This window comes from Cyanistes caeruleus, chromosome 5 (genome assembly GCF_971803275.1).
Source record: "Cyanistes caeruleus chromosome 5, bCyaCae1.hap1.1, whole genome shotgun sequence".
NCBI classification, from domain to species: domain Eukaryota; kingdom Metazoa; phylum Chordata; class Aves; order Passeriformes; family Paridae; genus Cyanistes; species Cyanistes caeruleus.
In genome coordinates this window covers 48,534,566-48,547,508 of record NC_141705.1, presented here as the reverse complement: position 1 = coordinate 48,547,508, position 12,943 = coordinate 48,534,566, and the positions used below count along the sequence as shown (strand labels likewise).

Genomic DNA, 12,943 nt, shown 5'->3' with positions numbered 1-12,943 from the left:
AGGTCAAAACCCTGTCTGCTATAATCACCCAAACTAGAAGTAGCAGGATTTGTTTTTACAGAAGAAATTACTGGTCTGGAAATTAACCAATAAATCCAGAGAGCTTGTGACTTAATGAGAGGAACAGAAACATCATCACCCTCATAATTATGGAGAAAGTAAGACTAATGGGATTTTAAGAGGCAAAGAAATAGTATTTTAGGCCTCTAGGGACAGCAGTGAACAAATCTCTAGTTTAAAGTTATTGCAAATAATCCAGTTGTTTCTTGTCAGCTAGACTTGCTGTGGTAAGGATAAATTAAACTGTTGTATGTGGAGGGATGGAGAAAGAGAAGGAGAAACAACACAATTTTGGTTTTGGTAAAAAACTAAATGCCTACTTTTGAGAATAGTATTGCACTTACACGAAATGTGCCTTTCTCCCTTCAAGCACACTACCTAGAAAGAATAGAAGGCACAGTTGGTCTAAGTTGCATCTTCGGTTTTTCTGGCATCATGCTGTATTTATTACCTAACAGCAGGTCACCATGTCCCTCACCCAGGTTAAAGGACCTGACACTCCACAGCCTCGCACCTCACACAAAGGCAGCAGAGGGACACAGTGTCCCACCTGAGGTCAGAGAGCAGAAAGGCAGTGTCCCACCTGAGGTCAGAGAGCAGAAAGGCAGTGTCCCACCTGAGGTCAGAGTGCAGGTACCCGGGTCCCTGCCTGACAGCCCCGCTCCGGCCGAGCTGCTGCCCCGAAACAAAGACCGATCTCTTCTGGCCGGGATGACTCAACCCCAGCCCAGAGAGGGGCTGCGTTAGGGTTGGCTTTGGTAGGACTGTGCTAACAATACCAGCACACTTAACTACCAGCCCTGAATATCCTAAGTCACACTGAAAAAAATCTGCCCAGCTTTTTTTTATTTCACTACTTGCTGGAACTTAATTTTTCTCTCCATTTCAGAAGTCAAGTATGCATAGTAACAACATTTGGGATTTGAAATATTCTGAAAAAGAAAGAAATATACCTCATATTTGTTTGACAACTAACAAGGCCAGGCTCTGTAATAAACACATAAGCCTAGTTGCATAGCAGAACAAAATCATAATATGTAAGTCGCTCTCCTCAGCAGCACAGACCCTTCCAGAGTCCTACAGCAATACAAACATCATTCCTCGGGCTCATCCAGAGGGAAAGGTGTCACCTTGCCTCTACAGGCTATGCTCTATCAATCAACTTTCTTACTACAAGGGAAGAGTCAAAATGGAAAAGCCTTGTCACCTGAGTAAAACTGTGAGCTCTGCAATGATAATACTGTGTATTCTCTGAAAGTTAAATCATTATGAGCTTACAGGACTATTACTGAACTTTAAGACATTAATTCCATTACTTTTGGGGAATATATATCAGACTTTTATTAAGATGCAAAAGTTAAAGCCAAGAAATGCATATTAATATGCAAAATTTAGGCTTATAAAAGGAACTCCACTGAGATCATTGTACTGACATAATGAGAGGCAAGCATCAAATGTCAGAGACCATGAAACCCCACAATATGTACTTTAAAAAGCACATTCTTAACAAGAGTTTTGCTTTAACATTATATACCATCTTATATATACATATATATTCGTATTTAACATTACATACTATTTTATTTCACATTATGCTTTGAAAAATTTGCATGTTAAATTTCAATCTTTGTCACTTGTATGTGTGAAATATTTAACAAAAGGTGTGAGGAAAAGTTGCAAATGCACTACCAACAGCAAAGTAAGATGCACAAAAGAAATCTGAACCATTTCTCCCACAAAAGCACAGATACTGAGATGTTAATGAACAAAGTTCTGACTTCTGGAAAGCACAGAACTGGTTGACTAGCAGAAGAAATGCAGGAATATTTTATCAGAGGCAGAAATCATTGCCAAATGGGCTCTTACAGCAGCTTACAGAGTGGCATGTTTAATTCTCAGAATGTACAAAGATCCTTTCTCCTAAAGAAGCTTTCTTCTTTACTAGTGTAAAGCCTTCAAACTTCAAGAAATGCATTGACTACTAAAAGAGGTGTCACAGAAGGTGCTAATCAATCCTTCTGACTCACAGGCACCTACCCATGGAAAGCTCGCAGCTCGAGCTTGAAGCTTTAGGTACCTTCACTAAAACTTAACAGTTTACTGATATCATTGCTACTTAACCAATAAGACAGCTCATACATTACACACAAAAGCTGTTAAATGCTAATAACTGGTCAACCATTTTAACCATCACAAATGATCGTTATAAAATCAGTCTTGGCAACATTCAAGCAATGCCTTTTAAAAAATTGTCAAGGTTCAGGAGAAATGCACGATCACAACGAAGTCCTCTAAGAAAGCAGAATTACTTTGCCAATACACTTGTGAGGTTATTGACTATTTCATTATTAAATACAACTGTTCTGAGTGCTGGAAGATCTAACCATGCAAGTCAAATTTTTTTGATTTCTCTGAAACAATTTCATCCCACATTGAATCATTTCACATCAAAATTTAAGGCTTAGCTCAGAAAAGTGCTTGCAAAAAAAGGACAAATTTAAAGCACTTAAAGGCACAGGGAGAAACTGAAAGATGGAGGAAATAGAGTGCACATCTATTAAATACACTTCATGCTCAATAGCTCAACAGCTCAGTGTGTTCCTGGAAGCAATTCATAAAGGGGTGGAGTAAACTATAGCTATTTTTAGATCCCACCGAACATAACAGCCTTGCATTTTCCTGCTCCCTGCAATTTGGGAGAAAAATCTGAAGCATTCAAGCCGCCTGCCTGTTTGTTCCCTGCTCCCAACCTCCATGCTGTATGCAAGCAGCGAATCACCTCCTAAGAGGAGGTTAAAAGCCCTGCTACAGATCATCAGAAGGAAGCAATTTCCAGGTCGGCTGACAGGACACCAGCAGGACTTCAAAAGCACTGGCAGCACTACAATGACGGAACTGCCAGCGCCCAGATGGAAGCTTCTCCTTGCAATGATTTTAAGGGGATATTGAAAAGCTACGGTGATACAAGCTCAGAGCTTCTCCTGTTAGGCAGGAAATGGATGAGACATGGCCACATGAGAGTGAGGCTCCAAGCCCGAGTGGCACCAGGCACACCCTGGCCCACTGAAGGGACACCTCCTGGTTCCTGCACCCTCCAGGAGCTCTGAGGGGCATGGTACAAACACCTGAATGATACCAGACACAGTCAGCTGTACCCAGGTGGAAGATCTGCATGTAATAAAACAAAATTTAATAAAGATATTTTTTTTGCCTTACACTGCTTTTGTTATGGTCTAATTTGAAGTCACCTTGCATGATCTTCTCTCATAAATTAACTCAGCTGATGTTTTATCATGTACACCATAAGAAAATTCTGATGGTGTAACAGATTACCAAAATAAAATTTGCAAGTGATATTTCATGATATACAGTTTAATGATTCTGCTCTGGGCAACTTCAGACTAAAGCTAAATAGTTAACATATACTTATCTATACCCACATGCTCCTTGACATCACAAGTGATGACAGTCAGAACATTTATATAATTCTCACAGCTTGAAGTCAGGCTGAACTAACAGTAGTAAGGTGAATGATCATATTCTCAGAGCATGAGTTTTGGAAGTTCCTCCTAAAGTAACAAAATTTCAGTAGCTACTCTCAGAAAGCAGTAAACAGAATGTCACTGACAATGTTCAAGATGTGTCACAGCAGAACACTAGGTTAAATATGACTAAAGGGTTAACACAGTAATGCTTAATATTACTTGAATACTCTGATGTATTCAACAGACCACTATAAATCTACCTCTTTCAACATCACAAGCTTTTGAAAGAAAAACTTAAGTGTCCTTTAATATTTATGCTAAGTTTTACTAAGGCTTTTGAATGTTTGCACATATGTTCTCACAGTTGAGCAGAGCACCTGTATTTCAGTGGAAAAAATATAATAATCAACTATTCCAACAATGAATGCCATCTAACCTGAACAGAACCATAGGATACCAAATAGAGTTGTTACCTGACTTGTTCCAAAAAATCTAAGTTGTGATAAACTTTATGCAAGTGACTATTACCCTTCTCCATGTGCATGTCTCGTGTGGATTTTTTAATTTCACATGTAAATAGTAGTAAGAGATATAGTACCTTAATGAAATGTTATTAAAACAATCAGGCCAAACACATACTCTGATGCACTCTCTTGGCCCTAAAGTTTTTATCATAGTTAATCCAGCATTTGAACTATGCTGATTGAACATGAAAGAAACTAATACTTTGGTAGGAAACTCGAGTGTCTTCACCAAGAGCCTTTTTTGAGACACGTGCATTTGGCACATTCGGAAAGACATGTCCCTCCAAGGTATATTTTATGAGCCAGAGCAAAGATATCTCTAGAACAAATGCTAAGAGGATCCAGAGAGATGTGTAATGAACCCTCAGCATCAGAGAGATGTTTTTCAATTCAAGTGTATGGCCTGCACAGCAGATTAAAGTAAGGCTACAGACACGCAATCAGCCAGAGCATCCCTGTGCAAAACCAGACTGTGCGTCGACCTAAATTTGAAATGAAACACACAATGATAAATAAATTGCGTGCAGACTAGCCTTGCAATCTAAGCCACATTCTGAAGGCTTAATATTTATCAGCTTACCCCTGCTGCCCTCCTTCCCCTCCTTGTGAGATGCCCACTAAGCTACATTGCTGGAATAGGCCCTTCCCCTTTGCTTTAAATTTCTGTTTTGGTTGCTAACCCATTGAAAAATCTCAGGGTTACAAAAGCAAAGGATGCAGTGCTATTTGCCACTTGCAAATCACACAGAAAAACAGCATGTAGATTTCACCAGGTCGCTGAAGGAAGGGGGTCCTGCTATCCAGAGTGATTTTGTTCCCACTAGCTTTGTTCTCCTCTTTCCCAGTACAGCTTTTCAGATCAATCTCCGCTTTTGATGACAAGCTGGGTTACCGATCTAGTGACATCCTCTGTAAGATGAATAAAGATCATATATTCTATTGCAAAGAGCAAAAGGAGCAAATTAAAAAATACTTAAGACCAAAGCTTGTATTTAGGTGTCTATAATAAATCTCCTGTTTCTATACTTGAAACATGAAATAGGGCTGATTACCAGAGATAATGAACTCTGAAAAAATGGAGCAACCAGTGCTCTATGCCTCTACAATTAGGGCAGTGTGCATACTTTTGTACAAATAGCAATATAGGAACATGATTTTAAGCAGCTGCACTTGAAAACCTTTGGTCACATTGACCACAGTGAAGAAACCTCAGGACAAACAGCTGAGTCCCTCTCTGGAGCACAAAGCCTCACATTGCAATAATGAATGATGTCACTGACTCCCTCCAAACAACCCAGGCTTGCTGCTTTGCAGAATGCAACAACTATGGTGACACAGATTGAGTACATTTAACACCATCCGCAATAGCCTTCAGATCTGCTAAGTTTGCTCCCTGTTTTGGTATGGTCTGCATTCCACCTTTTAAACAAAAATGTGATTTTAAAACAATTTAGATATCCTGGTGCAAATTTGTGTGAATGTTTCTTTCTGTAAACTGAGCTTTGCTAAACTGAGTAAGAATGAGTTTAAGCTGGCCTTGAGCTACCTGTACACACCTATACATAGAAACAGGTTATCTGATTCTGAGCTTGAACTAGCCAGACACCAGCTGGATCCAGCCCAGAGGTCAAGCAACAACACTAGTGAACCATTTTGGTTAACTCAGCACTTCAACAGCAACTCCACCAATGTGGCAACAGCTTCCAGTCCACAGCAGGTTCATACCCAGCTGTACCAGCACGTGTTTGGAGCAAGTTCTTACTTGTATTCAAGTAAACATGTTCTAAGTGACCACAACCAACCATCATCGATTTAATTAGCCAAGCACCCACTGCTGCCCAGCTGGCTGACTAAGCTTTCATGCCTCTGTGCAGGCTTGGGATTCTGCCCAGGCACATGAGAGTTCATGATCCTCATTTCCAAATATACTGCTAAATTACAAGTCAGTTTGCAGCAATGCATTTAAATTAGCAATCACATATTCTCACTTCGTAAGTGTACTTCGTGTGAGTGTTAAATGTGAGTCTTTCTTCACATCACTGCCTTGTGTGCCTGAGTCAGTGCACTGGTCAGTTTCTCCTGAATGATTATTCACCCTTCTTGCAGCACAGCCAAGCACCCCAGACATTCAATTCACCTTGAAGACTTTTGCATCAGAGAAACCAGCACAGCTGCCATCACCAATCCGCCAGATAAAGCCTCCCTGCCCCTTGCACGTTTGAAAACTATAAAAAAGCCCTTCTGAAATCTTCATTCTCAATGTCCAAGATGTCACATCACTTAGCACACAGATGTTAAAATATATGATCATAGATCGCTGCCTATCCCTTCACAGCATATTTCTTTTTCCAATGTTGATGCTTTGTATCTGGCAGTGACACTCTTTGGAATCTATTATTAGTGCCGGGATTCCCAACCTGTGCCAACACAGAAAATGCTAAAATTATCCTGCCCAAAGGGTGTCACTTTCTCCTTTTACCTCTCTAACTTTAAACAGAGTAATAAGTTGAAGGATAAAACCCAAGAAATAGAAAATATAAAATGCGTACATCCGGAATGTGTTTTTTAAATAAATGATGCACAGGAACTGCACCACTGGGCCCACAATAAAGGAGTGATAATATAATATACTTACAGCATACAACAGTGTATTTTCCAGCACAGAACTGTGTTTATCACCTTTATAGATTACTTTGTTAACTTCACTGTGTTTTATTTCTTTCCTTGTTCCAGGTACACGTTTCATTCTCTTTGTTTCCTTTTAAAAAGACATCTTATTTCAACAACCATCCGGTTACTGCCACGTTTCTTGCCAGGTCTGAGTCACAGGCACCTTATGCTAGTATTAGAATACTTTGTTACCCATCTGCCATGGCAGTTTTGAAAATTTGTGCAAGAAAGTGGTTGCTGTGTTTCCTTAAATTTAAAAATTTAACAGAGGCAAGTGCAAACAGAAGCAGAAAAGCTTCTTCAAAGTTTTAAGACGGGAGTCAGTCCTTTAAATTTAACTTCTTCTGTTTCAGACTGTACTTTCCTTCAGGCAGAATGAGTATACGTGTAATCGCCACTATTCTGATATTCCCTGCAAGTTTTAAAGGAGCTTTTTAATGGCCTGAAATCCCTAAGCTTATTGCATCAACAAGTCAAACTTTATGAGGATAGGTTTAACTTTTCATTCTTTTGAGAGACCAGCGTAGGTAAGCATGACTTACATGCTGTGAGGGTGTTACAGGTATCCGGTGTCAGCACCCTGGCTACGTATCAAAATCACAATCTCACGTACAAAAAAGCTTCCATTTGTATCCTCGGCCTGGGACCGAGGACAGTGCAGCCACCAAACGAAGCCTGGCTGCTGCCCCGGCGATGCCAACCAAGCCTGCAGCGGCCGGGCAGCTGCCGGGACGGAGCTGTGTTTTGGGGGGCCGGGTTTTCCGCTCCGAGGCGGGCTGCCCACGGCGGGAAGGGCTGCTCCAGGGCCCGGCTCTCGGAGTACCGTACCTGGATGAGGCCCCGGCGGAGCAGCGCGGTATGAACGCAGCCCGGCACCTCCGCTCGGAGCGACACCGAGCCGTTCCCGCTGCGGAGCCGCCAGCTCCCCCGCAGGCTGCGCACCTCCGGGCCGCCCGCGGCCATCGCCAGCGGCAACAGCAGCACCGCCAGCAGCAGCGCAGCAGAGCCCATGGCGACAGCGGCGGGAGCAGCGAGCTGGGGCGGTGCTTGCAAGGACGGAAGGGAGGGAAGGGGAGGGAGGACGCCGGCGCTCCTGAGGGCGGTGCAGCGCGGCTGCGCGCGGGGCCTGAGGCCGGCCGGGCCCAGCGCTGAGCGCGGCCGCGGAGCGCGAGGGGCAACGGGCGGGGAGCGCTGCCGGCCGCCTCACAGCCCTGCCCGAGCACGTCGGCAAAGGGGAGAGCTGTGTTTCTTTTTGCCTCCAAGAGACAGGGCGGAACAGTGATAGGAGAAGCTCTAATACGGTTACGAATCTTTCAGGTGCAGCAAATGCACTCGGAGCTCTAGAAAACGGCAGGGAGGCCGGAAGGGATGAGGAAGAGTTGTGGCAACACCGCAGTGGGTTCTGTCAGTATTGGTTCCCTTGAGTCCTGAGGCTTTTATATGGCCTCAGACTTACACATTCTTTTTTCCATAAAATTACAGAGGCATATAAAACCGTAACAAACGTCATGGACTGCTCAAAGTACTGTGGTTTCCTCATAAAGCAGGGCTGTGGCTTTTGTTTATAAAAATTCAGTAAATTCATCTGCGAAAGGACAGAATCATCAGCGCTCCCAAGGAAGAACGTACAAGAAGTATGGTTTTCAAATCACACTGTAGCTTTCCTATGTGCCATTGCTAGGTTAATCCCTTCATTCACAGCCCAAAAGCAGCAATTAAAGCAACAAATTTTTAAACAGCTCTATGGAAGATTTTAGCTACTCTACTCTCCAGATGTAACACCCATGGTACTTCATGCTCTGTTTAAAAAGTACACAATCCAGCCACAAGTCATTATTTTCACCTCTGAGATCACAAGAGGGGGTGCAGATCTGAGAAATACTGACTCAAAGACAGTAGCTGATCTTTTCTTCTCATAAAAAAATTCTGCAGTCAGCTTCAAAAAGGGGTAGCTGGGACCCACAGTGTTGGGCAGCAGAAGGGCATGCAGAAATTTAGCTGTTAAAAGTTACCATGTGTGTGTAATTTTAAGACAGAATAAGCCACATTCAATACATTTGACTAACTGAAATGCCGTTCCCATTTCAGTTCAACTCTCAGCTGTCTTTTAGTGAGATTGCCAAAAAAGGCTATCATCCAAGACTGAGTTACCCCAACTGGCTTTGCATGCTGAATTCAGTCAAAATTAGTATCTTGTCTCTTTTAATAGTGCAGAGTATAAAATGATTATACATTAATAGTAGAAAGCCTTACTCTGTTTCTGTCCTCATCTGTTGATGAGTAATGCTTCAAGGGCAATCAAACATTTCAGTGTTCTTTGCTTAAATTCACTGATACAACACTAAAACCATTTAAACATTGTAGTGCTGCTTGACAGATCTTACAGGGTATTATTTCTCAAGAAGCAGATTTACAGCTATCAAAAAACAATTGCAATTTTTCTTTTTTAAAGAAATCTTTTCCAGCAAGTCACATGATAGGTTCCCAGTAAGAAGGAAACTGCATTTCAAAATGTTTACTGCACTTCCCCGTGTTTTGCCTTTTATTCTTTCTGCTTAAAACTGACTGGAGCAACACACACATCAAAAAACCTCAACCTAAAAACAATGCTCTAATTAAGTATTCTGAGAACATGCTGTTTCCTTGTTCAAGGCTTATAATTAAGTTAAATCATGTCTCATTTTCATGTCCCACTTTTTAGGGTTTGTTTTTTGTTTGTTTGAGGGTATTTTTAAACATATGACATTTTTGCTGTTCCAAGATAGGAATTTTAAAGGCTGTGGTTTAATCTTTTCAAATCTTAAGACACAAAACAAGATAAACCGAGTACTTTCTTTTACTATGTACTGTATTAACCCTCCTTCTGAAATACCACAAATTTAGGAGGCTATTACAATTCTTACTTCACAATACTGCAAGCAGATATTCTTCATCAACTAAGACAAAAAGCTGAAGGCAAAACCATGCCTTCGGCTCTATCAGAATAAATTCAGAGCAGTTCCACTGTAGCTGCCCAAATTCTGCCATGTTAATCCAGAAGTCCTTTGTTTCCAAATGCTAAGCAATCTCTGTCATTACAACAGGCTGATGCTACTTTCAAATCCATGTTCCATGAGTTCATGTAAAGGTTTTAAACAAAGAGGTTCTCACAGATCTGGATGCAGTACTTAAGATGTTACTGCCCCCACCTGTCCAGCCCGTACCATTCTTCTGCTGAAGGTAAACACCTCTGAAGCCAAACAGGACACGCGTTCACAGCAGTCCATATCAGGGCATGCTCCCTCTCTCTTCTGGTACCTGTGTGCTGCCGCAGATACCACCACCACAGACCATTTGTCAAAGATGCAAAACAACTAAAGGATGCTCTAACTTAGGGAATTTTCTACGGATGCAGCAATATTAGTGTATACATGTTTGTATGTGTAAATATGTTCAGGCAGCACAGAATATCCATAAGAAGGCCCCACAGTTCCTCAACATAACTCCAGACCTCTGTTTTCTGACTGCATCTGCAGAACAGAACCACTGTGCAGGACAGTTACTCTCCATGCTGGAGTAAAGACAATATGATGCAGGGAGCTCTCCAGCTATGGATTTCTAAAGAAAATTATTCTAAATGTTCTTTCTAAATATTATTAAAAATACTATACCTAAATTATTTCTAAAGAAAATTATTCTGTACTTATCTTGAGCTCCGTCCAAAACGATATTAAAAATAAAATGAGGAAATAAATTAAGATAGCTTTTAGATGAGGAAACTATTAATGCAGCACTAGAAGAGAATTTTGTACTAGGTTATCATGAGTAAAATACAAAGTGAAAATCTGAATGGTAGGCCTGAAGTTTCTTTTGTAATTATGGCAAAGTCTGCAGGCCAGTGCAAGGGGATTTCCTTAGCGAACAAAATTACCCAATACTTAACAATCATGAGTAATTAAAAATAACGATGTAGAAAGGAAGCTACTACTCCGGACAAATGCTGTAATGGAAGGGGAAAAGCAAAAAATATGTAATAATTTTTAAATTTCATAAACAGGAAAACAGGTGATGTCTTGAGTATTACCTTCATCAGGCATGCTGGGGCAAAAGCCTGTATTTGTATCTCTGCATAACATCTTGCTTTAAGATGCACTTAAACCAAAGGATTTAGGTGTCGGGTCACCACTTCCATAGAACAGATACAAGAAAGCCTAAGGATCTTCAAAGCCAGCATGGCCAGATTTCTAAAATCATGTTATTTAGAAGGTGGAATTCCCACAGCTTTTATTCTCTTTATTTTGAAAACAATTCTGAAACAATCCTAATCTATTTATAGAATGATGTAACGCTTTCATTGCCACTTACCCTTTGTTTCGTAAGCAGCAAAATCAGTACCTTGTACAGTGCTGTCCAAGCTCCCCCCCAATTCTCATTAAAACGTACTTAAAACATACTGATTCTTCATAATTTACAGAAAATAAGCAGTACAAATGCAGACATTATGAAACAGGTTGCTTAGCCTTTCTTAGAGGCTTAAAACTATACAGTCATCTGTGACCACAGTACAAGGGACAACTTGTCCCTGAATGTACAAAATGAAATCCCTCAAAATGTGGGTATCTGTAGGTAGCAAACTCTTTTCCTCATGACGGAAGTTTGAGAGGAAGTTTGAGCCTGTGTGCTTGGCACTTTACCCACTGAGAGCAAGACATACCAGATAGATCACACTACCTATGAAGCATACATCCAGCCTACTGTTGTAATGAATGTTTTCTGTGCAAGTGAGTATTAAGAGAATGTCAACAAAAGTTTGTAGCTGAAAAACTAGAAGAGTAAAAGTAAATGGACTTGGAATTGCTGAAGCAGCTGGGAGCTGCATTTCTTTTCTTATTCAAGTGACCCCAAACAAACCACTGGGGCAGGTCAGGACCTCTGTTTCTCAGACCTTCAGTGTGGCTTAATACACCTGGCTTCAGCACTAAGACAAACTCTTCACTTCTACCAAAATCACTCTAATGGAAGCACCATGGAATATTCAAAATAACTTTACTGAAAGTTGTGGGTACTTGAGAAGACTTTTTTTCCCCCCTCTTGAAAGATTAATGATTATTTCATCATGTATAAGAATTTCCAGAATTCTTAATCAACAAAGTCCTCACTGAATCAACTCAAGCCCCACTTAGGCAACAGCACAAGCCAAGAGCATGGCTACACAGGAAAAAATACCCACTTGTCTGAATGATTCTAGTGAAAAACCTTTTACATAACAGAGCTACATCGTCATGCAGCCCAAGATGCTGCATGCCCTATCACCTGCTGCACTGGTACAAATGTCGCTGGAGTAAGACTTGCAGAAATTGACTCATGCACATTTATGAAACAGGCATACTTTAATATGGGTTCTATTTTTTTTTCCCCCAAATTACTTCATACATAAACAGCACTAAAAATACTACTTTATATATACACCCATCTGTTAAAAACATTATGTGCTTGATTCTCATGGCAACAAAAAGGAAAGGACTACTGCAGTATACAAAGACTACTGGGAGGGTCACAAAATATCCCAGATTGGGACTCATAAGGATCATCAGAAGTCCAACTCTCTTGTCCGTGCGGGACTGAATAAAACTAAACCATATGACTAAGAGTAACATCCAGATGTTTTATGAACTCAGTCAGGCTTGATGCTGTGACCATTCTGCAGGAGAGCCTATTCCAGTGACGGACCATCCACTCAGTAAAGAACCTTTCCCTAATGTCCAATCTGAACATCCCTAATACACCTTCATTCCATTTCCTCATACCTTCTCATACTGACTAGATTTCTTGTTTTGGTACTAGTCAGAATTTTAACATTCTGGTATTTGCACTGAAAGAAGGGAAGGTAGGCAGTGGTTTTATGGCAGGAAACATTTTTAAAAGAGCCTTAGGGATCTGAAAAGAACCCTGTCTCTTCAGCTCAGTCCTTGGTGAAAGAAGGACCCCTTCAGGGAGTCGCCATGGCTAAAATACTACTCACTCACATTTTGGTCACAGCAGAATTCTCAGCCCAGTGGATCCAAATAATCTGCTGCTCAGATTAGTCCCTATGCCTTTGATTGCTGCTACAGATGTCACTCTTCCATGGAAGAACTCTTCTCAACGTAAGGACTATACATAAGCACAAAGGCAACAGCAGCCTTTAGAGATTCTAAAAACCACAAGAGATCACTGCCTGGAATC

General features: G+C 41.1%; 1 protein-coding gene and 1 long non-coding RNA gene across 13 annotated transcripts in view; one reads left to right on the top strand and one right to left on the bottom strand.

The window, feature by feature from the left end:
• Positions 1 to 8,045, bottom strand: part of MANBA (mannosidase beta) — a 44,786-nt gene extending 36,741 nt beyond the window's left edge. For 3 of the 12 annotated variants that reach the window (XM_086888347.1, XM_023924668.2, XM_086888349.1), the window contains exon 1: positions 7,568 to 7,983. In XM_086888347.1, the coding sequence (XP_086744473.1) occupies positions 7,568 to 7,750 (183 nt within the window). In that variant the 5' untranslated portion in view covers positions 7,751 to 7,983. Of the gene's footprint in view, positions 1 to 404; positions 644 to 676; positions 4,979 to 6,704 lie in introns of all 12 variants that reach the window. The other 9 variants (XM_086888350.1, XM_086888353.1, XM_086888351.1 and 6 more) reach the window with 7 other exon arrangements.
• On the top strand, positions 7,916 to 10,443 carry LOC147653092 (uncharacterized). Its single transcript, XR_015286677.1, has 2 exons — positions 7,916 to 8,143; positions 8,222 to 10,443. It is a non-coding gene; the product is annotated as an uncharacterized LOC147653092 (long non-coding RNA).
• Positions 10,444 to 12,943: the final 2,500 nt, after the last annotated feature.